The sequence below is a fragment of the Haliaeetus leucocephalus genome, unplaced genomic scaffold (genome assembly GCF_000737465.1).
Source record: "Haliaeetus leucocephalus isolate CR32 unplaced genomic scaffold, Haliaeetus_leucocephalus-4.0 Scaffold1, whole genome shotgun sequence".
In the NCBI taxonomy this organism is placed as follows: Eukaryota; Metazoa; Chordata; class Aves; order Accipitriformes; family Accipitridae; genus Haliaeetus; species Haliaeetus leucocephalus.
Window position 1 is genome coordinate 18,589,360 of NW_010972437.1, and position 26,642 is coordinate 18,616,001.

The following is a 26,642-nucleotide window of genomic DNA, read 5'->3' on the forward strand; positions in this document are numbered from 1 at the left end:
ACACTCTGGGGGCAAGTTCTTATTAGAATAGGCTCCTTTCCCCAGCTATGGACAATTTTTTATTTTTTTTTTTTTTACTTCCTTGGCTTTCAGGGCAGATTTTGACAGGAAGCATTACTGCCTCCATGTCTCAGGCCCACCACTGCAGCATCTAGAGCTTCTCAGGTTGAAAGCTTTCAAAATGTTACTCTGCAGTGAGACTTTCTCAAAAAAGATGTAGCAACAGATAGAAGGAAGGAAAGAAAAAGCCTCCACATTTTGAAATAAAAAGTAAAATGCTGTTTGCAGTGCCCCAGTCTGCAACTTCCCCACTGAAGTACCTTCCTGGCATCACAGTAGCGTAGCCCAAAGGAGTGGAACTGTGAGAAGAAGGCTGGCTGGACAGCCATGATCTGCGTGTAGAGCTCCGCAGGCCGCGACATGGCAGGGGTTCCCGAAAGCAAGATCACTCTCCTGGCAGCCTGGGAAAGCAAAACAGAGCATCGTTATCATACAGCTTACAATATAAGCAGAACCTGCTAAGTAGTCATCCCCAGTTCCAAAAGAAAATCCCAGAGCCATTGTCCAAGCACCCTAAATGGAAGAGTACTTCACTTTCCACAGATACTTTCAGCCTTCACTGCCTGAAGACGCTCAAGGACAGTGCTTAAAACTTCTAGGAAACAGGACAAACCATATTGGTTTTTTATTCATCATCCACATGCTATAAGGGAAGGGTACATCAACTTTTATGAGAGTACTTTCCGAATTGGCATTTACCCACTAGACACATTAATATCTTTACGGCTGGCTCAACATTTCATTTGGCATCGGATGTCACAGGAAAATGACACACCCTCTCAGGTACATCCTCACCTCCAAAATAAATTGTCTTGTAATAAACTTGCCACAACAAGCCATAAACAAGACTGTCTTCCTCACAAAAGCAGAAGAGATCCAGAGAAGTAGATTTTTTTCTTACTTTTTATTAATTTTTTTTTTTCTTTTGAAATTCTACTAGCAAGAAAAGAAAGATGAAGCTGCCTGAAGCAGGACCCGAAGATGCCCATCTGACAGCCATGGTGAGTCTAGGCACAGCTGGCTGGATGCTAGAACATGAGTTAATAAATACAAATCATGTAAGAAGATTGTAAAACATGTGTTGTAGGGGAGACAAGAAGGGGCTGGGAAACCTGTATCTAAAGTAGGTGCTCCCGAAAAGTGGGGAAAAAAAATTACACTGTAGACATAAAAGCCTCCAAGATGCCTTTCTACCCTCATATCTCCATTATTATCTAATTCTATTATTAGATGAGAGCTATGAATTTCTACTGCTGTAAATTCACATATAGTAGTTAAATAACACATGCCTTGTAATTTTCTGCATGGTTTAATGCAGGTTCATTAAAATAACAAAGAGATTCTTGAGTGACATCTGTACCAACAGCTCATTCACATTTAAATGAAAAAGAAAATGAAATTCTTTTATCATTTTACTGAGATCTACCAGTCACCCAAATCTATTCAGCTGATTCATCCACTTACTAACCAAGTCTGGTGGAAAGAGTTCACAGATCAGCTACCGGAAATTAATTTCAGGACTCTTTATCAGATATTTATATATAGGTTGTAATCAAGGTGGAACATGTCTTCTCCTGCCATCCTTATTAAATGGATCAGAAGGAAATGTGATCAATACCAGGATCAGACAATTCCCATAAACATTTAAAAAAGCAGGATATTTATTGAACTAAATAAAAGAAGAGGTCAAACCTTTGGACATGTCGCAAGGTAAGAGTCAGTTTGCACAAGACAGAGGTGTCTATACTACTCTAAAGAGGGAGGAGTCACAGAGACCAAAGATATCAGATCCCGTGAGGGGAAAAAAGGGATAAAGCAGGAATTAGGTCAGTTTTTGAAACTGAGGTAACAGTGGACGACAACTGAGCAGAACGTAGACAATATCTGATGCGTTGCAGAAGCCTGAAAGGAGTAAACTGACACCACCCTGAGAGATCTGCTGAAACGGACAAGCCAGTCCCACATGTGCAAGAAATGTCCAAATTAAACTTTTTCCTCCTGGACTAACAGAAGGCCACTGCTAGGAAAAAGACAAGATGGAGGTCATGCAATTACAGACAGCTCATTTCAAATAACTCTGGATCAAGCTAAAGCAAGAAAAGATCACTCAAAACAGACCAGGGACATATTAAATGCAACAAACCCAATGGTGTTGAAAGGGTTTATGCCATTCTCAAGGCTCCTCCTCTTTGGAGGATGTTCCCCAGGAGCTACATGAGACAGGGTTGGAACACTAATTCCCCAGTAGTCAAAACAATTAGTCAGGCTCCTTCCCCAATCCCTGAATAGGTATCAAAAGAGAGAATGATGAAGTTACATGTTATTTGAATTCTAAACTTGTACAGCTGCTGCTTTGCTGTGCACTACTTATTCCTGAATAGATAGGGTATCTAACCACTGCAAGCACTTACCAAGGGCTGCGATACATCTTCCATAATTAACCATTTTAAACAAATCAAGAAGTAAAAAACAAAAACCAGAACAAAACAAAACCAACAAAAAAACCCCAAAAGACACTAGCTCTACAAGAGCTGTAAAGAACTTGAAGAAATTAATTCCAGAAAATTGTGTGGAACATAGGTGGTCTAACTCATTATTCCAAGGATGCCTTTCAGTTTTAAAATCCATGACAGAAGGAGCCCAAGAAAGAAGAGAAGAAAAAAAAAATCCTAAGAAGACAAGTTTCGAGTGTTGAAGGCTTACTTAAATTCTGGATGAAAGAAATGGCTTTGATTCACATTTCTTTTTCTAGTGGCAACTCTTTTTGAATAGATGCCAATAAAGATTTGCTCCTGCAGAGAAGTCTCTGCTGATCACTGCTTAATTCTTGTTTCCTGCTGAACCTTCTGTGCTGTCAAGAGTGGGAGCTTACCCTCTTTCTTCCAAGGTCTGTAAGAATAATATGGAACAACAGCACAGAAAATAACATTGCAGGGACCAGCAAGGACTTTCTATCAAAACCAGATCTGTAATCAATTGATACATATTTCCACATAGAAGTAGTAACATTAGCTGCTCATTAGCATTTAGGCATGAAGTTTAATCTTCGCTAGAAGCACTCCTCTCTCTCATGAGTCCTTGTGACTGTTCTTACAGCTCCTTTCTTGTGAGATTGCTTAAGGGAACTCTGACAGTGACTTGACTAGTGGAGAGTTGGTCTGCAGCCTTCGTTTACTAAGCGTCCTGGTTTCAGTAACATAAGACAATTGTGGCTTTGTAGCATTACACTTGCACACACAATACACCAGCAAGAATTAATTCCACAGCTGTGACAACATTTACAAAAGTCACTTTTGAAAGTCAAAGAATAATTTATATAATGGTAACCCCAATCACACTTACTTTAGAGGTCAAAACCCAGCACCCAACTAATTTGAAGGGGGGGGGGGGGGGGGGGGGGTTATGCCACAAAGAAATAATTGAACATGCAGAGAGCCTCATTAACATACAATGACTGTGTCTGTGTTAAATGAACTTCACAGCATGAGCTCTGCCATATGCTAACAGACTGACAAACTTTTTTAAATAAGTGTGGCTGGTCCTGGCTGTACAATTACTTGTGCCCCCAGTTTTTGCTTACTCTGTCATTTTGAACTGCTTAGCATAAGAATACCTTATCCTGTGAAACAAAAAATCTGAGAGCTGCCATAATATAATAGAGATAATCACCTGATGAAATAGAAGATTTGATAAAGGGAAAGGGTTGCAGCTGTTTTGAAGAGTCTGTTTCTGTACTTGGGTAAGACGGATAGGGATCTGCATTTCATAAGATGATCCTACAGTGGTTATTCCAAAAAATATAAATGCCTTTCCCTATTCTTAAGTGACATCTAGACAGATAATGTGTGTCACATGGCGATGATCAGCTATGACTGAAGCAAATTAAACTACCTCCCTATTTTGAGAAGGAAGGGAAACTGCAAAGTACGAGCAGATCTGAAGATGCAACCTTGAGGGCCCACAGCTTCTCCAATTTCAAGATGAAGTTCCTTCTCTCAGCAGGTGACAACAAGCAAAGGTTTATTTATCCAATCCATATGGATTTGTAATGCCTAAAGACAGCTGCTACTTATTTTGCACTGGAAAGGGAGATTTTTGTGTTCCCTCCTCACCTTCCACCTTCAGCACTGACCTATTTCCCTTCATTATTTTTAAGCATCTCTTTATTAAAACAAGCACAAAGAGTATTAGATTCCAGCCACACAATGTATTTGGACTTCCATAATAGAAACAAAGACCTTTAACCCTGCAAACATCAGGATGTGCATCATGCTATTAACCTGAACAGCAGCTCAATAGGAACAATCACATTAGCAATATTACCCAAATATTCTGGAAAAAAGCCCATAGGGAGCACAACAGGAATAAGACCATTTTATACCACTGGAATCTGTCATTTGATACTATTTTTTATTTCTCAGTTTCTAGCACAGATCTTCACTAAAAACTTACTGTTGTGCTTCCAAAAATCTCATCCATGTTCCATTGGGACCTTCCCCAGTTTCCATTGTCTTGCAGTACTCCATGCAATTACAGAAGAACAAAGACTATGAAGCACTTTGGCTGGTCAAAGAATATAGAATCCTTTTCACTCTGGTCCCAAAGAGATCCCACCACTGATCAGTGAAAAACTTCTGGTTTGCTGTTTCTTCTTCATCTACACCCCTGGGGCTTTGCTGTTTTATGGATATTGGTAGCATGTATACTCCCTCTCCTATGTTCATGTCTCTGGGCCAGTCCAATCTTGTGTCATGGTTTAACCCCAGTCGGCAACTGAGCACCATGCAGCTGCTCACTCACTTCCCCCCGCCACCCAGTGGGATGGGGGAGAAAATGAGAAAAAGAAGTAAAATTCACGGGTTCAGATAAGAATGGTTTAATAGAACAGAAAAGAAGAAACTAATAATGATAATAATAACACTAATAAAATTACAATAGTAATAATAAAAGGATTAGAATATACGAGTGATGCACAATGCAATTGCTCACCACCCAACGATCGATGATCCCCCTGCCCCCACTACGCCCAGTTTCTATACTAGATGTGACGTCACACGGTATGGAATACCCCATTGGCCACTTTGGGTCAGCTGTCCTGGCTGTGTCCTGTGCCAACTTCTTGTGCCCCTCCAGCTTTCTCGCTGGCTGGGCACGAGAAGCTGAAAAATCCTTGACTTTAGACTAAACATTACTTAGCAACAACTGAAAACGTCAGTGTTATCAACATTCTTCTCATACCTAACTCAAAAACATAGCACTGTACCAGCTACTAGGAAGACAATTAACTCCATCCCAGCTGAAACCAGGACATCCTGGGAGGTAAAGACAAAATGCTTACAAAAGGCATAACACCATGACACTTTCTGCCTTTGAGGGAGGCAGATACAGGGCAGAGACGAAGGGAACAACCAATATTGTCAGTACGCCCAGGAGAACTTAGTCCCAACCACGAGACTAAAGAAAACAGAAAGGTGACAAACAGGTCCTATTACTGATTGCCACAGCTCTGGATTAGAAGCAGGGACAAGCCAGCCCTGACCAGGCCTTTCGGTGACTCAAGCAAAGCCTAACAGTATGAGGCTATTCTCACTTTGATGTGTGTGGAAACAAGACAAAAGGACCACTGTGAACACAGGAACTTCTAGCCCTCTTGAGTACCATGAGAGATGCTGAAGCTGGGGACAGATCTCACACAGCTGCTGGCACAGACCGGCCAGTGTGAAAGCTGGCTGACCTTGAAAGCAGGATTTTTGCCACATGCCAAAACATCAGAGGACTGTTTTCTATGGCTTTCAATCCATCCACCTCCATAATTTTGCAGGGATGCACACAGACTGTGTACAAACTGCCACCTGGTTCCATGTAGGCAGATGAAGCATTCTCCCCATGTACAAGTCTGCACACCCACAGGTTTGCACATCCACTGGGAACATGAAGGGAATAAGAAATCTGGCCTAAATATTTTGCATCTGCTATTTCAGCTCACCCTATCTTACCGTTTGTGTAACTAAGTTCCTCTCAAAGTTTTGTCCAATAACAATAAAATGGGCACAACATGTCTATATATTTACTTTAAACTAATGACAACCTGGGGCAAGCTACCAGGTAGCAAGCATGATCATTGCACACATCCAGCCATTGTAAAAGTGCACTAAAAAGTCTTTTCTGGTCACACTTCCCACTGCCCCAGGCAAACCTTTCCTAAATCTCTGTCAGGGCAGCAGCTAAGTATGCCACAAAAGATACTGAGTACTACGCACACCGAAGACTGCACACACACACAGAGTTTATGGGGTTTTTTTTAATATTAAAAAATGTCTAGAAGTTCCCAATTGACAAACTTAGGCCACATGTTTAATATATGGTTCTGCTTGACAATTCCATACCACGCTTGCTGTGCAATATATACAAGAGAGCAGGAAAAGATGAATTATTACTGAGTGGCTAAAAATACCACTTCATTTTGAAAACAAGACAATGTCAGATATTAAAACTAAACTGAGGCTTTAAATGCTGTAATCATGGGTTAAATATTTCAGAGGTAGAGATTCATCTTGGCTGTCTAACAAGGCAGATTCAAAATTAATATCCAAGGTAAACTGTCTTTACTATGAATGTATTGATTTAATCTGATTATTGTGCAGTTCTGTCTAAACACAACAATTTTTATATTTTACTTATTATTCAAATGGAGAAGTCACAGGAGCAGATTCTATCAAGATAAAAAGAATCTATTAAGTACACATGGAAGTGACAGAAATATTTCAGGCTCAGAAACTTTAACTTAGGTCTGTCCAGTATCATTGTGGACTCATAAATCTTTGTAGCATGTAAGAACCAAAGATCACATTTCTTAGATTTTTTTTTTTTCTTTTCTGTCCCCAGAAGCCAGTTCAAGGCTAAGCTTTCATGCTTTAGGATGTTGGGAACATCGTAGGAAATAAAAGCAACTATGGCAATTTCAGAAAGTTTAAAGTAGCATAATGCTAACAACAGTTAGAAGTGGCAATGCTTAGAAGATAGACAAGGCATGAGCTGGCTCCAGGGGCTCTGGTTACACTACTGGCATGGCTTCACACTGTGACCTTAAGGTAGGGACTTAGGTGCTAGAAGCAGTGTACCTATCAAGGGCTTGCCTACAGAAACACCTTTTTTTGGTCTCTTCTAAGAGCCCCAGTACTGCTCTAACCCTTTCAACATAAAGAAGGCAACAGCAAGAATATTATCCTCAGCAGCATGTTTATCAATGTCTCTTATTCAATAATCTCAAAGTATCATGTAAAATACTTAAAACAGTCCCATTTTTACGCCATTGACTATTTACTATAAATATGACAGAGTTGTTAAATCCAGTATTCGAGTGATGAAAACTCCTCATATTTTGGCAGTTTTTTCAAATATGAAAGCATTCCTGTGATGTGCTTTACCAGTAGTGAACACAGCACCACTCCCTAGTAGTTGAAGACAAAGCTGCCAAAAGGGCTAGTTTTAGAGCAAAACACCTGTGCTGGAAAGCAAGGAGGGCAGAGAGTGGCTATTACAGCAAATACTCACTTCAGAAGTTACCATCAGCAAGCAGGAGAATAGTTTACCTGAACATCTAACACAAAACAACCGGTACTGTATGCTGCTTGCAGGTGAGACAACACATGATAGGAACATGAGACTCTTAATGCTTTCAGAAGACTGAAAGTCAGTTTCAGAAGCACCAGTTCTCAATTGTCTAAGACCAGTGATGTGACAGCATAAAACTGTAAATTCTCAGTAAGTGCATACAGGCAATTAACCTCCACTTAACAGCTACCATCTTTCACTCTCATATCTTGTAGCCTGCAAATAATTTTGACAAGCTGATCCTTACAAAGCTACAAGTAGGAAAGGATGAGACAATTTTTTGAGCATTTTGCAATGAGGTAAATCTGTTATTTTCCACCATTTTCAGACATACACCCTAATTACTGTACTTCAAACTGCTCATAAAATTGGACCTCCTACTTAGTTTCCAAACATTAAAAGCCTGAAGTGATTTGAAAGCCAAGAGAAGACAAGAATCAGGCCTTTAAAGAGAACAATGAAGTTATTCAAGGACAACCACCTTCGGCTTGCCATTAGGAATCTTGCATATAAAAGTTGGTTGCTATAAAGCCATCACAGATCGAATCTTCTCTTTATACGCACTTGCTGATAATTGCTGAAGAGGAACTGCATTTACCTTGTTCTAATGTACAGACTCTGCAGTGTCTAGAAACTACTAATAACTTTAATCTGCTACAGGCTACCAGGGAGAGTTTGATTCTTTGATCCCAGGACAACAGGCAGACATTAAAATTTACATTTCTCCTGTTATTGCATAATTGAATATTGCCTCCCTTCTGTGGGCCACTTGTCTTGCTAACCTCGCATTCTGCCATCTCCTACTAGTTCTGTATATTTAACCAGCAGGAGTGCTCCCAAACCCCAGCCATACAAATACATTGGAAGCTTGCAGTAACAGAGTAGAGCCCAAAACCAAAGCCAAGGAAGGGACCTAGGTAATGTCATTTTGATATACAGCAGTGGTTTTGTGCCAAGAATTAACTGATAATGATTATTTCCATTAAACGAGCTATGTTGACACTACTATATTCTTTCTACTCTCCCTGAATGCACTCAGTAAGTTTTGACATTCCATTTTTCCCATCACCATAAAACTCATCAGTGACAGTACCACAATTAGATTAAGGCAGCTTCTGAAGTTCTTTTGTTAGGTCTTACCATCTAACATTTGCATGGGAACAAGTGGCTTAGCCAGAGACAAATTTTGCTCTTGGATCTACATTACCTGGATTTCCACTTGCACAGCAACAGAATTCAGCTGCTGGCTCCTAAACCTGGTAAATGGAGCAATGCTGCTTTGGGAGCCTGACCTTAGCTGCTGCAGGTTTGGCACCCAGCATACACACCTTGAGCAGAGGCATGGCAGCTCGGCATCGTGCAGTTTTTATGTTCTTTAGGAAGTGAGATTCATCCTGAAACAAAACAAGCATGAAAGTGAAGACAGTTCTGATCCATAGTCCAACTGCAGGCTACAGAACAAATTCCCAGTATTCACAGCTATCTAATATTACAAGCATATCATCCCAGGGGATATTTCAAGCACTGGGATAGTCACATCAAATTCTAAACGAAAAGACAGCACGGAGAGTAGCAGGCTGCCTATATTCAAACTGGCAGCTGCAAGCAAATGGAACAGAAATCAAACCTTAAAGCCATGAATCTCAAATGACCACAAACAAGGGAGCAGAGGGAAGGAGAAAGGAACATTATTTCCACCACTGACATTCATTTGCCCCCATGTGTCCTTTAAATGCAGCAAACATAGGAGGCCTATACACTGCCATTTCCCTAAACAAGGGGTTAATGAAAATGATAAGGAAAAAAAGAAATCTAATTAGGATCCAACTGTTCTGCTGATAGGGCTCACCAGGTGGATAATAGCCTCCTACTTGAGACATCACTCCCAAACAGGCTTCATTTCTACTGCTGCAGCAAGTCAGAACTTAGACACAATAAGTAATTGGCGCCCTCCAAGGGTGCATTCTCATCTTTCCACGTGTGGATGAGCAAGCAACCATGCATGCAAAGAGAATACAACTGCTTAGCCTCTCAGGCACAGCCTTCTCCCTCCTGATTAACAAATAAGCTACATTAATGTTCCCTGCCATCAAAAGAAGATTGGAAGAAAAAGCAGGGAAGCTCAGCACTCGGTAGGACTACTCTCATCTGTAAAAACGTATACAGGATCCAAATTTGAACATATAAACACACAGAAAGAACATCCGCCAGCTCAGGGCTGGTAAAAGGTTCCAGGGCAGTAGCCCTAGAGCCCAAGTCCCTTTACTCCAAGCACCAGCATACAAAAGTAACAATCTGCATTTCCACCCTGACAGAATGTCTTGTCAGAGAATGGGCAAGGGAAAAAATAAAAATTAAAAAAAAAAAAAAATTAAAACCAAACCAAAACAAACAATTCCCCCATGGGTAGTTTCGTCTCCAAAGAACTCCATCTATTCCCACATACCCATCTCATGCTGAGAAACAAAAGGATTATTATGTTCCAATTGTCACGATCTTAGGGACAGGTGCATATGTATGCTGATAACTGGACTGACAACATCAAACACTCATATTAAGCTACGTATACACTTTTGGTCTCTTTTGATCCAAGCTGGATTTGAAACACTAGATGTTTTGAATGACTGAAATCTAAAAAAAAGCCTTCTACCATGGCTCTGTAAAAGGTTAAAAAATGGTTTTGAAGTAATTTACAAAAAAAATGATACAAGTGATCAAAGAAAGCTTAATGCAGATTGCCAGTGGAACACAAGCAAAGGGAGATTTTTGGAGGCTTTTAACCTCTCAACATCAAGTATGTGGGTATCTGGTTTACTGGATAAACACTAGCATCACCCTGAAGTCCAATCCCCTTAAAAAGATACAATTCCAAGACTATTGTATTGACACACCACATTAAACACCTTTCTCTCCAGCAGCGGACATGCCCAACCACAATGAAAGCAGAGGCACCATAACCAGTAAAAGAGAAAACACAGACTCAGGAATCAAAAAGGAATTAAACTCTACTAGTTACCTAAGAAGGTATCAGAGAAATCTCCTGCTTCTACTCATGGAGAGCTTTGATCACAGCCAGAATTACAAGATAGTTTCAGTCCTAAGTATGGCCCTCTTTACACTTGTCTGCTGTACAACACAAAGGTTACCCCATTTGCAGCATACAATTAACTTCAAAATTTTAGTGTACCACTTACAATAATAACTACTTTGAAAGTGCTCTTAAGTTGCTTGTCCATCTTGCTGAGGAGGTCAAAGCTGATGATGTTGATTAAGCCTGCTGTTAGGTTGTCTTTGCCAGTCACTATGACATTGGTGCTACCTGGACTCAAGGATGGAAGCCACCTGTGAAATGCCTGGAGGAAGAGGAAAGCAATGAATTGCATTCTGGTACTTATGTCCTCTGTCAGGATTCCAAAGCACTTCACAGAGCATCCTCATGAATGCTTAGAACATGGAATCACCCCACCCACCATTAGACATCAGCTAGGAGCACAGTAAGGGCAAGCAGCCTTCCCAAGGCAACAACCCTAGTAATGGGAAGATCAAGAACAGAACTCAGGCTATAAGGCCAAATCTACCTTCCACAGCTAGGAAGGCTTAAACATGCTCTATTCTTGCCTCTTACTGAAAAAACAAAAATCTGATCTGTAGTAGAAAAGTGCATAACCTCCTGACAATGTTACCTGCTATGCTCAGAGCCAGACAACGCAGTGACCACTACTGATAGGGAAATTTAGTTTTCTCACTCAACAGGAAACCTCAGGCTGTGAACTACAGACTTCTAAGCAGTTAACATCTCTCACTATAGCAATGTTTACTCCACAGCGAGGATGAAGTACAACTCATCCAGATCAACAAGAACTCTTCCATTACCTCTTAAAAAGTCTACCAAAAAAACCCCCAAACAAACAAAATAAAAACATCAAGTTGACAACACACCAGCTGCTCTGTGACAGCAGCTGAAACACACATGGTGATAGTCATTCAAATCAACCTCTTGAAATGCTCCACACACCAGAGCAAGATATCCTCCCCCAAACCCATCTGTTAGCTACTGAGCACCCACCATTTCCCTTATGATTGTGTCCCCAATGACAGCAACCTCTCTGCAACATTTGAGTTCTGCTGATGTTGCTCTGCAGAGAGCTGGCTGGGGCTTTAGCAATCAGGATCTGGTCCCTTCAGAAATGTATCCAAGTGGTGAGGAGAAATGGCACCTCTGTCTCTAGGCCCTTCACTTGTGGAAATCCCTCAAGCATCATTCCTCTCTTCTCTTCAGCAACCACATGCAGCAGCCAGAGGAGTTAACTGTGAGCTTCTCACATTTCTCAGTATGTGAGAAACTAACAATTAACTATCCTTCACCACTTATGGAAAGCACCACAACCAAAATGGGCCAACATGCAGGCAAGGTTAGATCCCAACCAAAAAATATGGGGCTGATGGTAAGCCAAAACTTAGACAAAGGTGGCAGCAATGAGAAAGTATCTGGAAGCTCCTAGCTGTACTGCCCTCTCCTTTTATAAAGGGCACATGACTAATTCACACCATAAAAGTCATGCTGTATTTCTCACTTGACGCTGACCTTTGTCCACAAGAAGTGCTTTGAAACTGCCCTGACCGTTAATTATTTAAGTTTTAATGCTGAACTTCAAATGCACATGCTGTAGTACTTCTCACCCAAGAGTACCTCGCATCTTCCCGCTAGCTTCCTATGGCATCTTGAATATAAAGGCACTCAGTGGCCTGAGCCCAGAAAGTCAAACTAAAACACTGACAATTCTGAGATGAAGACAATTTCTGGCAATTCAGCTCCAGAGACACCACAAAAGCATCTATCAATACAGTAAAACACATCTGTACAAGAATGAACTGAGTAGATTACGGACCATAATAAACTCCACCCTCTTCTACATTGTGTGACACATTTTTCTTAGACCTACATCCTTCACATACCCACAAAGCAATACAGATCATTCTAAAGCAAATGTTCTAACAAAACATCTCCCACAACAGCCTCCTCGGGAGTCAGGAGTAGGGGAAGGAAGAGGAAATCAAGCAGTCAAAGGAAAAAAAAGAAAAACCACAAAACACCTCATATTGCTTAAATCTCTTGAAGCAGGATGTAGGAGTTTAGCTGCAGGTGCCCAGTAGTTCAGGAAACCAGGCCCCAAATTGTTCCCAGTAGGTATCCCTCAGAAGCCACAGATTCAGGTTAGGTGTTGACCCAGAGGTCTACATGCCTTTGAAATATCAAACACGATGAGCATCACTCCCCTGTTCAGTAAACAATTTTCTTTTCTTGTCACCCAACATTTTGTTACACTACTGGATGTGAAAACACAAGCCAAGATGCTCTAACAACCCAGTTACAGCACAAAACCAGCAAATCCCAGTCAATACACTTCTTGTCAATGCAACATTCCAGGGAAAACTAAACTCCCATCCACCCCTGCTCAGGCATGAAATTACTGACCTAAAACCTCTGGCTCACTTTTTTCTCCCACAGTGAACATTTCACTAGCCTATGGCAACCCAACAGCCTCAGTGTACAATCCATGACAGTCATTTATTTCAAGATACATTTCTCCCAACCATATAAGCTTTCTTGGGCTTCTGATCAACATTAATAAAGGACCCTGAGGAGCCAGCAGCATACAGTGGACAGGCCAAAAGACATATTACAACAGACACTTAATGATGATGATAATGGGGCCTCTTGAACAGAGCAGAGAATCCCAGCACCTGGGCTTTTATTCCAGCCAAGGGACTGGCAAATACTGCTATGAAGGGCTTGAAAACAACAGGCAATTGCTTGCATGCAACTATTGTCTTTGACACTGATGAGTAAAATGCTCCCTTGGAGCCAGCTGACTTGCACAAAGTTAACAGAGGGTCAGAGGAGACACTTTCTCTTGATCTCCCTCTTTCCAAAAGATCAGCAGGACCACAAAATTGGCCAATAAAAGAAAAGAGGCATATACAGTCAGTGCCAAGCAATTTTCCCCCCTCAACTTTCTAAATGAGTACAATTTTTAGCTTCTTCTCCTTAATATACATATTCTTAAAATTTTAACTTGTACAGAGTGCAACACAGCATAACCATCACACATGTCCTCTACCGGCCACCTGCACACGCTCAAGCTCACAGTACCTCTGCCCATGTAAACCTCACGGAAGAAGGAGTCACCACCAGCAACGGCCATTCCTTTCGGTAATATGCAGCAATGCAGATCGCCTGGATGGTCTTGCCCAAGCCCATGTCATCCGCAAGAAGTAAACGTCCATTTCTTAAAATTGCAAAACTGGAGAAATTAGAGAGGGGAAATAAGTCAGAGTGAAGAAATGGATTACTATCTGCCCTGGCAGCCAAGATGAGCATAACTCATCACCAAACCTATAATGTGGATGACCTGGAAGTGATCTGGGTTCTTCAGTAAACCTGCATCTTCTCCCTTAGTCTCAACACAAGTGAGCAACTTTCACAAATCTCTCAAAGCTTGGAAGTTCCTGAACAGAGTGGTTCAGCCCAGTCCTTAGAGACTTTGATGTCATGAGGAGTAGTCTCAAGACCTTACAATTATTTAAAGCACATTCTTTCCACGATATTACTCACATTCAGTCCCAGAGTTCATCCTGGCTGAGATAAGAAAATATTATATAACTATTCCACATTAATACCAGTAAGTACAAACTTTCCTGGATCGCATCTTGAAGTCAACAACTAATGACCATATATGATGGGAACAGGGACATTTAAAAGTTTATCTCTACATACAATTAGTAATTTTAAATCTTTCAGGGACTGGGTCCCATTTCCTGGCACTTTCCCATGTGTAGTTAATATTTAAAAAACAACAACAGAAGAAATGCACTTGGGGAAAAAAAAAAGAAAAAAGATGACCTTACAAAATAAAAAAAATCATATGACAATTAGGCACATACTGAATCACAAGAGGGAGATCAGAGATGTATCATTTGAACAATTTTATGAGACTAGCAAAATGCTACTTTCCTCTTGACTCATGATGAAGAATTCTAGCTAGAAACAGAATAGATGTGTCACTCAAAGGAAAAAAAAAATCCACAAAAAAAAAAAAGCCCAACAAAACAAACCATACCATACCAAACAACCAACAGCCCAGAGTGTAACAGCCCAAGATTCTGGAACCCTCCATGGAAGAGAATGCAGCCTGGGCACCAATATAAAGTACACAATTCTAGGCAAGGACTAGCTCTTAACAGCATGCAAAAAGGACATACTTCACACCTTCCCGCTGAAAGGGCATGAGGCTTGTCACAATTTTGGAGTCCACCACTGAAAGGTCAGCATCAGGAATGTCTGTCTGTGATGTAGATCTCTGTATTTGAGCAGCAAAGGTTTGTATTACTGCCTCAGGCAGTGGCTCCACTTCTACTGACACAAGGCTCTGTAACACTTCCACTGCAAAGAATAGAGCAGTTTATTATCAGAAGGGGCAACATACACACAACTTACATTATGGATGTCAGGGCACAACCCTTGACCTCATCAACAATGTTATTTCATATCCTGAAACAGCTCAAGAAAGCACTGCATCATGCACAGGTGTTAGCCTGGCCTCTTCCCTGAAGTCTATTTCAGAACCACATGATGAATCACATCTCCTCCCCTCATATTTAGACTTGGTTATAAAAAAATGAAAGTCTGATGCCATCATTCAGAGATGATTGCTACTAATACAGCTGGAGCTGGATTATTCACACTGAGGGCAGCTTAGGGCACACTTTACTCAAAAATAAAAGTATGGATTTGAACAAAAGAGCTCCTGAAGCCTAGAAGGCAGGGGCACCTTTATCTTGACCTTGGGATTCTGCATTAAACACCTCTGAGGTCTCCACCATCCCTGAGGGATCAGGAGTAACCTAAGACACAGTTAACTAAAGAATATCATACATCTTCGGCTTTGAAAACTCTTCTCCTCCTGTTCCCCAAATTCACACAGGTTTGGCTCTGTCTCCACTTTATCACCCCTCATTTACCACGTTTGGATAAGAAAACAGGAAGCACCTCAAGACTCAGAGAAACTGCTCTTGTACTACCATCAGCAGCACTCTGACAGCTATCCTTCAAGGACATGGTACCAACAGCAACTCCCTGCTCAACTGGTGTCCACTGCTGTTCCCCTGGACAGAAGTAGCTTGCAGGCCAGAACCAGCCCACAGGCAGCCACTTGAGTCCCTCACCACTATTGTTGTTTCACCCATGAAGCCTCTGAACTTTATCTGCAGCATAAAACCTTTCCAGTCGAACTAAAGGGATCCTCAGCCTCCATTATGCAAAGACCTCAGAGCCTTCATCTTTTCAACCCCTGCATCACAACAAGCAAAGTGTTAGGGCAATTCTCCTCCTAGACAATCTTATTTCAGACCCCTCCAGCAGCCTCTCTGTTCCATCCCAAAAAGATAAACGTATTTCTTTTTAATCCAAAAGTAAATTTCTATACAAATACCAGTTTAAAACATGCAGTGAGCTGGGACCAGGAAAACATGTTTAATAATCAATCTTTGACCACTGACTGAGAAACAAAAAAGACACCTCTACACAAGGAACACAAATGTATGTGCACAGATCCTTTACTGCCGGAAGCAACTTTTTTTTTATTTAGTGGTTGCTTTGTATATGAAGTCAGGAAGACATAAAACAACTCTGTTTGCAAAAATAAGAACTCACCATACCAGCAGTAAATGCACCTCCAGAATTCACTAAGGTATTTTTATTTCAGTTATTTCCAAGAGGAAAGCAGCAGGATGGACCCCTGCCATATGAGGGGGGAAAGCAATTCCAAGTAATATACATATGAATAGATTTCCATTTGTGGTTGGGCAATGACCAAACTTTTTAAACTCTCCAGTTTAATTCATACTTCTTCAATAGCAGGAACTCTCTCCACCCGAAGTACAGCACAAGCTTGTTATTACACTCACAGACTGAGCTATGTGTTAGCATAATTGCTACAATTTGCTCACTGATAATTCTGTTGCTATTGTTCTGTACATGAGCTGGGAGAGTGATTAAGATATATCTGCCACCAGCATGATTCACCCAACAGACATTTTTTACTGAAGTGACCTTTATATAAAGATGACTGAGCAACTAGGCAAAGAGACATTAACCTCTACAAACAGTTCCCAGCTAACAGATAACTCTGCTGGAAATGGCAACCAGCCTTTTAAAATTATTTTCTTTTTTTTTTATTTTGACATAGGTAAATGAACAGGCACAAAGCAAATGCTGTTCCTCAAAAAGGCACGTGCTAGAAGCCTCAAATGCCCTCACAAATTACACTCTGCAAGAAGATTTATGGAAATTTTTTTTGCTTTCCTCAAATCTGTGGAATTCTGAATACTTCATGCAATATATACAACTGCCAGCCAGCATGGCTGAGAGAGCGACAGACTGGGAGATGATGTGTTGCTCAGACTGCCTAGCATGTCCTACAGGATCTGGCCCTTTGCATGTACAAAAGGCCCTTTTAGCAAATTGTGAGAGATCACCAGCTCTTACTGAAATCAGGACCTGTCAACATCTCAGTCCTCGAGTTTCATAAGTCTCCACCAAGATACACTCACTTGTTTTCAAGATCAGGCATTCCTACAAGGCCCCACCACATGGCTTTCAGCCCTACAACTATTACTAATGTTATTAAGACATGCATCATAGGAACATGCAGATACTCAATTTGCAGATACTCAAATGTGCTTTGGTATCCCATGGAAGCAGGAGCCCATGCTGGAGGAAAAACTACTCTAAGCAACAGCATTTCAGTTCTGAAACACCCATTCACACTTCCTAAGGACGTGTCTAGAGCACCTGGCTTATTATCTTTCTGAAGCTTAGCCCAATCAAATTGCACAGCCACATACCCTTACACAAGTACCAAGGCAAACACAGCAGGCTGACTGGGATGATAAACAGTAATATGTAGGACTTGTGTAATGCTATTCATCTCAAAGTACTCTATAAACTTAAGTAAACATAAAAAACCAAGAAGCAGATGCGCTAGGAGCATGCTGCTGAGACTGGATTATTCTGCAAAGTGGCATCCATTTTAAAAAAAAATAAACAAAAACAAAACACAACAAACCACAGTTCTACATTTCAGTTCAGTGAGTCATAGTTTCACCAGCATTACACAGATGCATAAAGGTAGGAGTCTACTGGTAAACTTCTACCAAGAAATGACCATTGTAGCAACAGTATGCCCTTAGATTCCACTTGCAAGGGGAAATATGATGCTCTCTTATGAAGATTTTTTTGCTAGGCTTTCTTTTAAGCATCCATCAGCCAGCACAAAAGGATTTTAGTAAGAGTATGAAATTCTGCTTCAAAAAGAATGACTCTGCTTCAAGCAGATCTGCACACTTCTGCAAGAGAAACAAGCAGCTCTTCTTCTTTGCCTCAAAATCAACTCAGCTATGGAAGCAACCTGAATTTTAACCTGCCTCGTACATCAATTGAAAACTTAACAGTTGTGTGGTGCCTGCAAAGCCATTATTACCAGTAGTGACATATAAGGCTGAACAAAGTCAGCTAGACACCACCCAGACTGTAACTGTGGAAGAACTGGTTGTTACAGAAATCATCAGTTGACTTGAAAACCTAGCCCTCTGAGCTGAAAAACAAAATTTGCTGGGTGTGAAATGAAATAGCACACCACCATGCACACTACTTAAAGAACTGGAAGTAAAACAGCCTGATACTTGTTTGTTTTCTAAGCAAGGGGGGGCTGGTGCCAGTTTATGAATTGATATACACACAAGAGGGAGCAAGCGAGGCTGGCACTGAGGATAAGGGGAGCACAGCTAAAAAGAGTCAGTATGACAGAATTTCTGTGAGGATAGGAAGGCTGGGAAACCACCATGCCAACCTCTTCAAATTTGGCAAGCAGAAACAGAGGAATCCATTCTCTTGCAACTCCTTAGTTCAAGTAGAGCTGCTGTACATTATAAGCAATAAAAATAACTTTGTGATAGTAAATACATCCATGTGCTCTAACAAACGGCACAGAAATTCAGTGCAGAATCCGACAAAACAGATCCACTCTCCCAGTGGGCCCCTAAAGGACTGCCATGAATAACACACATTTATAAAGTTTTGAGTCTGGGCAAACAGTGTAAATGTCTGACAAAACAGGAAGACACCTGCTTCACAGTTCGTTAGCAACATATCTCCCCATAGTGAAAAGGCTCAGCCCAAGAAATGAAGCTATGATTCATTCACCTCCCCAGAAAATAGCCCTAGCCAGGAAAATGCAGCTACTCACTTAGTTTGGGATAGTCCTCCAGCAGGAAATTCCACTTTCTGGTGTTCATATCTGCAATTGTTATAACAAACACTATCATAAGTCTCTTTTTAAAAAGACTGAATTCTCTGTGCATAAGGACATGGCTATCCATCCATATCCTCCACATTTCAGAACTGCTTTAAAAGAATTCTTACCTTGTCCAACAATCAATTCTCTGTGTGCTTTCACATTAAGCAAATAGTTTGAAGACAACTTAAAAGTATGAGCACATATCTAGAAGTAGTGGTATCACCGAAGCAAGCCAAGGTCAGCTCCCCTAATGAACCACTGTAATGAACCCACCTGCCCAAGGATTTTGGCAGCCCCTTTCTCTTCACTGCAAGAAGGGATGAAGAATGTATGTGAAGGTTCCTCTTTGTTAACCAACAAACTCTGATTTCAGTCAGTAACACAATCACTTTCAATTGTACCTCTATACCCTACAGACAATGTCCTCAGGCCAGTACAGAGGAAATTCACCAATTCATCAATACCCAAAATGTAACATGAATGCCACACTTGTCTGGCAGGTTTATCCCTGGGTAGCACCTACAACTTCCAGGGAAGACAGAGTGAATTCAGAGTCAGCTGAAGACACAACGAGCCAGGTGGGCCCTGCCCGAAGAACAAGAACTTCAGGATTTGTTCCCCATGCTGTCACTGACCTGCTGCGACACTGCGCAGGTCACCTCATCACTCTGTGCCTCATTTCCCACATTACAAGTGGGAAAAACTGATAGTTACCATTGAAATCTGAATGCCAACATAAAAAGTACTCTACAGATCCACTTGCCTCCAAAACATTAGTAAAGTTGCTGGTAAACTCAATCTGCTTAGGCAGCTGCAGCTATTATACACCACAGTAAAGCAGGAGAAGTATGAGAACGTCCAACTGCATTTGATAATAAAGACAAGAACTTATGCATGATCTCTGTACTGCTGGCAAATTATCAGCACACCCCACCTCAACAGTAAATGTAATCATGCTGAGTCTTAAAACACCACCTTGCCTAGCAGGCCCAGAATAGGACATGTTCTGGCATAAAGTGCAGAACACAGATACAGTACTATACCAGAACTACAAGAGCTCTCAAGATCTTCACCAAACCACAACCTCTCATGCTCTTTCAGAGGGGTGTACTCTCACAACCTCTCTCCTCTGAAGCATTCACAGCACTCCAACAGCAGCCCCCAAAATGTCATTAGAATAAAGCAGAAACAACCAGAGACTCACCATAATTTCTGGAATCCATCTGTTTGAACACTCCAATCACTTCTGCAGAATACCCAATATCAACCTCAAACCGCAAGCGAGAGATCAGCACGCACTTCCCTTTGACAAGGGCTGAAGGTTTCTTCCAGTTCTTACACATCATCAAGAGGGATTTCACATCAACTCTACTGCCAATGAAATGAGAGCCTGATGCCAAGCCAACTGCATTTTCTCCTTCCAGTGGTGCCAGAATTACTGATGGAAGTTGACTTGCTGCTTCCACTAGAGAGAAAAGCATAAGATACAGAGAAAAGAATTAATAACAAAGAACATAGATAAACTAAAGATGCACAGGATACTTTGGGAAGAGAAGGGACAAGAGGATGACAAACAAGCCATGCATCTTCAAGTTTAAAAGGAATTATGATCCTCTCACTGCTTTCACTCACAGGGACAAAGAATAGAGAGTGCGATGGCCTGGAAGAGCAGGTTGGTGGGATTTTCCACAGAGAATACAGCAGGGGCAGAGGGAACATGTGACAGTAGGTGAACAAAGGACTATCCAGCAGTGTCACTGCATAAGGCTCCCTCTCTGTTAGCAATCCCCAAATGTGGCTCACTAAGCCAGGGCAAGCAATCTGCAGAACCACATTCAGCAGTGAATTGCACACAGCCACACAGCACTTTCACTTACAAAGTTGCAGGGACAGGGGCATGTGATCAGTAGTATGTGCCTGAAAAGATGGGAAGGTGCTTCTGCAAACAGCAAAGGAGAAGGATCCGAAAATATCTGCCTCCCGCCTCATGTCAATGTCTGATATGCAATCTCATCTAGGAGGAATGCTGTATATTCACAATACGGTAGGAAGTATATCAGGAAGGAATCTAGTCCAAACCCCTTAATCTCCTTTGTTACAATTTAAGTCTATCACCCTTTATTCTACTGCATCTTACAGTTAGTCTCATATTTCCTCCCAGCCATCTGCACTCCTATCTTACTAATCACTAGCAACCACCTCTGTCATGATGCCAGGGCATGGGGAGAGAAGGGACATAGCATTTTACAGCTGTTAGCCTGAGAGCACAGCTATCTACACTAATAAACATTTCACTTTTCCCTGTGTCTCTCTGCCAATCTATACCCATATGTTCTCTTTATTATCATAGCTGAACTGTGATGGTTAAGGAACAAGAGTAATTTTTTCTTGCATTTTTAGAGCACCAAAATAGTGAAGTTAATTCCCAAGACTCCAACTTGTAGGTACTACAGTAACACAAAGATTCATTAATATCTCCAGAGTCCATTAGACTCAAGAGCAGGGGACCACTAAGCACATCCTGCCTCCATGTATTAGTAGAGAGAGGCAACCTCCCCTACCCAGTAGCTGTTTAGAGTAAATGTGGGTGATTCCAGTCCTTTGAGCATTGAGCTGCACATCATGATCCACTCTGCTTCTTTTTAAATAGTCCAACTTACTGATATGCAACAAAAATGTACAAAATTTAAGTTCAGTAGTTAAGATTTGAAAAGGGAAGAAAAGGGAGAAAAATTCAGACATTTTATTCCTAACCAGTTAATAAATAAACCCATTTGGATTTCATCCAACTTTATTTTAAAATAAGTGATTTCCAGAATAAACCCAAGCATTTGAGATTTCTACTCCAATGAAAAAGTTTAAAAGCATCAAGTGGAAGTAATTTTTAATGTAGAGAACTAGAATACGACCAATTTAGACTTTCTTCTCCCAATGTACCAAGCACAAGATTTTAGATGCTACTGTTTAGCATTGCATAGTTAGATCTCACCTCTACAACTAATACTGAAAGAAATTGGACAAAACCCATCTTTTACTCTTATTTCAACATCTGTTTCTATGCTTGACTGCATGTTTCATTTATAGTACAAAGAGAGAAATGTAATACAGGACAACATTATTCAGAAGAACAAAATTAACAGTGGGAAGTTCTAAAATAATTGTTTTTACACTTACAAGACTTCAAACCAACGCCCTTTTAAGTCAGTTCTTTTTTCTCAGGGTATTTTTTTCCCTTGATATCATTGCCCAATGTTGATCACATATTGTCTTCACCTGTCAACAGGAACTTTCCACAAAGAACTCATATATTTGAAAGCTTTAAGGAAAAAAGCCTGATTTCTAAAAGCCATCTTCTTCATTTGCAAGCTCCTTGGTGCAGAGACTCTGCTCTCATCTGTACTTGATACACTTCAAGCAAACCAGCAGCATTTAAATTATAAATGTGTGGCAACCCACATAGGAAGCTAAAATACCAGCACTCAACTGTGGGTTTTTCAAAGTGCTCAACACAGGCCTAATTCTGTTCCCACTGAAATCAATAGTGATTTATCACTTGCTTCAATACAATGTGCTTTTGAAAAGCTTACCTGAAATGTTTGCCTCTATCATCTCTCAATCTTTCCAGAACAAAATGACAGGAGAGAAAAAAAAAAAGATAAAACCACCCTTGTTATGCCAAAAAAAGGCAAATCCATTTTCAGTCTCACTCAAAGCCCTAGAGAATTAACCTTTTTCCTTTTCTGACATGCAAAATTAACAGGAAATAAATGTAAGGAAAAACAAACAAACAAACAAACAAAGAGCTGTTTAAAAAGAAAATACATGAACGGACCTAGAAATTAAGCATTAGCCAGTGGAACACACTCAGTTCTCAATACAGATTCATATGAAGTACCTGCACAGCAGGTATTTTTCCTATGATCAGGCTTGTTGGTTGCTGAAAAATTCAGCAACAGCAGAAAAAGTTAAACCTATGCTTGGTATTTAGATTATGTGAAAAATTAAGTTATTTCTAATCAACTACAAAGTGTCAGGAAAACGTTATGAGCTAGATGCCTAAAAGATGGGCGTTATGTTTGAGTAGCATTAATTTTATTACTCCAGACAATAACAAAGCTAAATAATAATTATGGAAGGCAGGGGAAGGGGGTCAAGATTTGGATTCTTTTTTATCATTCAACAACCCATTTACTTACTGAAACTGCTGTAATCATCCAGACTGAAATTCCACTTCTTAATAGTGGGATCTAAAATAGGGCAGAATATGAATCATTTGGGGTTTAAAAAAGTGGTGCTGTGAAATGTTCACGCGAGGTAAGAGAAAATTCAATCTACTAATGCAAACTTTCTGACACACATCTGAAAAACAGTATGCCCAAGTTTACAACTACATGACATCAGAAAAGCCATGGGGCATATCAATGCTAAGACAAGAAGAATGCAGCAGCCATTCACAGGGAGCGGCGACACAGGGGGGAGGCGGGGGGGGGAGTAGAATATAACAAATAAAGGCAGGGAGAACAGATCAGAAGCAAGCCAAAAAGGTGGAGGCTCCACTGCTCTCAGTAACCCAGTTAACAGAATCAGCTCATCAACTCCGAACTACAGCTGAAGTGACCCATTTTCCCATACCAATTTATGAATAACTTCTCTTCCTCACTCCCAAAAGACTCTGACCAGCTGCTGTCACTAAACTTCTTAGAGCACTGTTCATAAAGCAAGGCTTCTGATTTCTTGGCTAAATCCAAGCTTAAGCTATTTATGCCCAGAATTTCTTTCCAATTTCAGCTGTCTTTACTTTTCCAGTCCCCCATTAATACCACATATTCCACCCCAGCAATAGCTGCACTGCTAAGAACATATAGCAACTACAGTTTCAGCAGGTGGTGAAACTTCAATCCAACATAAACCAGCAAACAATCCATTCTTACCATAGCTTTTGCTTGGCATCTTCTTAAACACAGCAATGAGTTCAGCATTATACCCTGTTTCGACCTGGAATCGGTCTTCCCCATATTTCACACATTTTCCTTTTGTAACACTATTTGCTTTCTTGCAAGAAGCAGCTTCAAAGGCAGAGCCTGCACCAGCAGAGCTGGTCAGCTTCTGCATCCTACCACTGGCCTGAGAGGCACCACCTCCCCCTTCTCTTTCCATTGGTCTGCTTATGTTTATCAACATTTCTGAATCACTCGGGGTGGCACTGCTCAGTGGTGAAACAAATTTTATGGCAGATTTGTTCTGACTTTGTAAATCTTTACTACCATCAGGGCGCCCATTATCAATTAATCTAGGATGAGATGGTTCTGTAGGGTTTTTGAAAGCTGGGTAGCATTTGGGCTGCTGGAATGTACCAAGATTAATTAAAGCTTGTTGTCCGTGTTTCTGACCAGCAGCATCCGAGTAATGTTTATGGGAATAACTTAGAGAATTTGGGATCGTTGTAGGGAACTGCTTAATGCCACTTGCTTGTCCAGAGTCCTCTGAACAATTCTTTTGTTGCTCTCCATGTGAACCAACCATCTGTTGGTTTGCAGTGTAATGATTATAATCTTTCTGAAGATAGCTCTTCTGCTCCACAGGACTGTTTGGATTCCGCTGCTGCTGGCTAATGAACCTGAGATGATTGGTTTTTTCCTTCAAGTCTCCCCAATGGCCTGGACTCTGTTCTTTCACCTGAGGGCCAGCGCTCTCCACTTGCCCACCGCTCTGGGCTGCTAGTCTCTCTGCTCTCCTAGCCAAAGCCTTCTGGCGGTTCTCTTCAATTCTTCTCTTTTGTTCCTCTGTAAGGCCTGATGACATCTTCAGCAATTCAAACAATAAATCTGAATCAAAACTGCATTGGGAATTAAACACGGAGGCACTTGCTTCTTTACAGGAATGGAAGCCAGTCTACAAAAAAACCAAAACCAAACAGCAAAAAAAGACCGGAAATTTCAACTCTGTTCCCTCTAAAAATACTTATGGTATTGATAACTCAGTATTATTAGTGACTCAATATTACTGTAACTGATCCTACACAAAAACCTAGCAGTAGAGCAAAGCTGTCAGACTAATGCTGAGCCATTATCAGCAAGCAGATGCTGACAACCACTGCTGGAGCTGTGCATGCCAGTCCCACATAGATAAAACATATGGAAAAAGGAGAAGACCCCTATTCCACTACAGTTCTATGCACTCTTCTCTGCAAATCCCAGCAAAACTGATAAAATAGCCAAGCACAAGCACACCCTGCACTGCAGAGTCAGCCCTGCAAAGGCAAATGCAGGCAAAGCAATACATTTCTGCAGTCTTGTATGGAAGTGTTTCATACTTCTGGTACCTAGCAGCAAAGATGGGATAACACCCTATCTTTCCTGATCACCTTCCTGTTTGGGGGCATCTCATAGCATGTAGCAGATACATACTGAACCCCAAAGGGCCGAGTACAGTTCCTGCTTTCAGAAAGGTCAAGGACCTTCTGATAAAAGCGAGGACCTGGCTCCCACCACATCTCCCAGGAGCTGGCCTCACTCCACCTACACCCTGCCTCACGCAGCACTCAGAGACCTTCTTGCCTCACCACCCTGTAAAAAGTTCACTCCTTGCTCCGCTCCTCTCCCAGGCACCAGGCTGCCCCGTCCCAAACTCCACTGAGGTCCCGGCCCCCACCCCGCAGGCTGGGGTCCCCCGCCGTCCTCAAGGACCACCCGCCACCCCACAGGGGCCCAGCACTACCGCACCCCACTGGGGCTCAGGGGCCAGGCCGCAGGCCGCGGTCCCTCCCCGCACCCCGGGGGCTCCACTACAGCCCGCCCTGGGCTCAGCCCCGGCCCAGCCGCTTCCCCGCCGCCCCAGGCCCGCACACCCACCGGCTGGCAGAGGCCAGGTACGCCGCCAAAGGGCGCGCAGACTACAACTCCCAGCAGACCGGCTCCTCCGCCCGGCGGCACTGAGCGGCCGGCAGCGCGTAGCATGCCGGGAACGAAAAAACGGCGCGCGGGGCGCTCGGCACGCTGGGAAATGTAGTCTGCCCCTCAGGGCGCCATTTTAGGGGCGCTGAGAGGTGCGCGGTCTCGCTGTAGGAGTTGGGGGGCTGGAGACCGGCCCCCGCCGCCAGCGTTCGGCTCAGGCCCACATACGGGGTGCGGGGACCCTGCTGCTGGCCACGGGCGGAGGCTTTGTCCCAGACAGCACCCAGTGCTGCACAGCTGGAGCAGAGCTCCCTCGCTCGCTGCCTCTGGTGTGTGGGGCATGGAACACCAAGGCGTGTGGCTTTTAAATGGGTGACTACGAGTGAGGAATAAAAAATGGAGGTAATGCATGAGAAAGGGTGAAAACACTGTTGTCGGCAGTGAGGAGGGAATCCGCCCCAAGGTGTTAAGAGCAGTGGCTGACATTTGTGCATGGCGGCTGGCTGTAATCTTTGAAAAGTGGTGGGGATGAGGGGATGCCCCTGGCAGCTGGAAGAGGCAAATATCAGAGCTATCCACAAGAAGGGCCCAAAAGAGGACCCAGCCGCAAATATCGGAGCTATCCACAAGAAGGGCCCAAAAGAGGACCCAGGAAACTGCAGGCCCATTAGTCTTACTCCAGTCCCTGGGAAAGTAGCAGAGCGAGTCTTCCTGGAAA

The 26,642-nt window shown here is 42.0% G+C and overlaps 1 protein-coding gene across 6 annotated transcripts in view; it reads right to left on the reverse strand.

Moving 5' to 3' along the window:
• SMARCAL1 (SWI/SNF related, matrix associated, actin dependent regulator of chromatin, subfamily a-like 1) overlaps positions 1–25,961 on the reverse strand; it is a 40,431-nt gene extending 14,470 nt beyond the window's left edge. For all 6 annotated transcript variants that reach the window (XR_774401.1, XM_010568391.1, XM_010568400.1 and 3 more), the window contains exons 1-10: positions 25,883–25,961; positions 23,963–24,923; positions 23,228–23,278; positions 20,236–20,496; positions 18,981–19,031; positions 14,938–15,118; positions 13,829–13,979; positions 10,869–11,027; positions 9,003–9,068; positions 321–461 (exon numbers count right to left, since the gene is read on the reverse strand). Coding sequence is in view for 5 of the 6 variants with exons in the window: in XM_010568391.1 (XP_010566693.1) it covers positions 321–461; positions 9,003–9,068; positions 10,869–11,027; positions 13,829–13,979; positions 14,938–15,118; positions 18,981–19,031; positions 20,236–20,496; positions 23,228–23,278; positions 23,963–24,833 (1,932 nt within the window). In the remaining variant the exon portion in view is untranslated. The remainder of the gene's footprint in view (positions 1–320; positions 462–9,002; positions 9,069–10,868; positions 11,028–13,828; positions 13,980–14,937; positions 15,119–18,980; positions 19,032–20,235; positions 20,497–23,227; positions 23,279–23,962; positions 24,924–25,882) is intronic.
• Between the last annotated feature and the right edge of the window lie 681 nt (positions 25,962–26,642).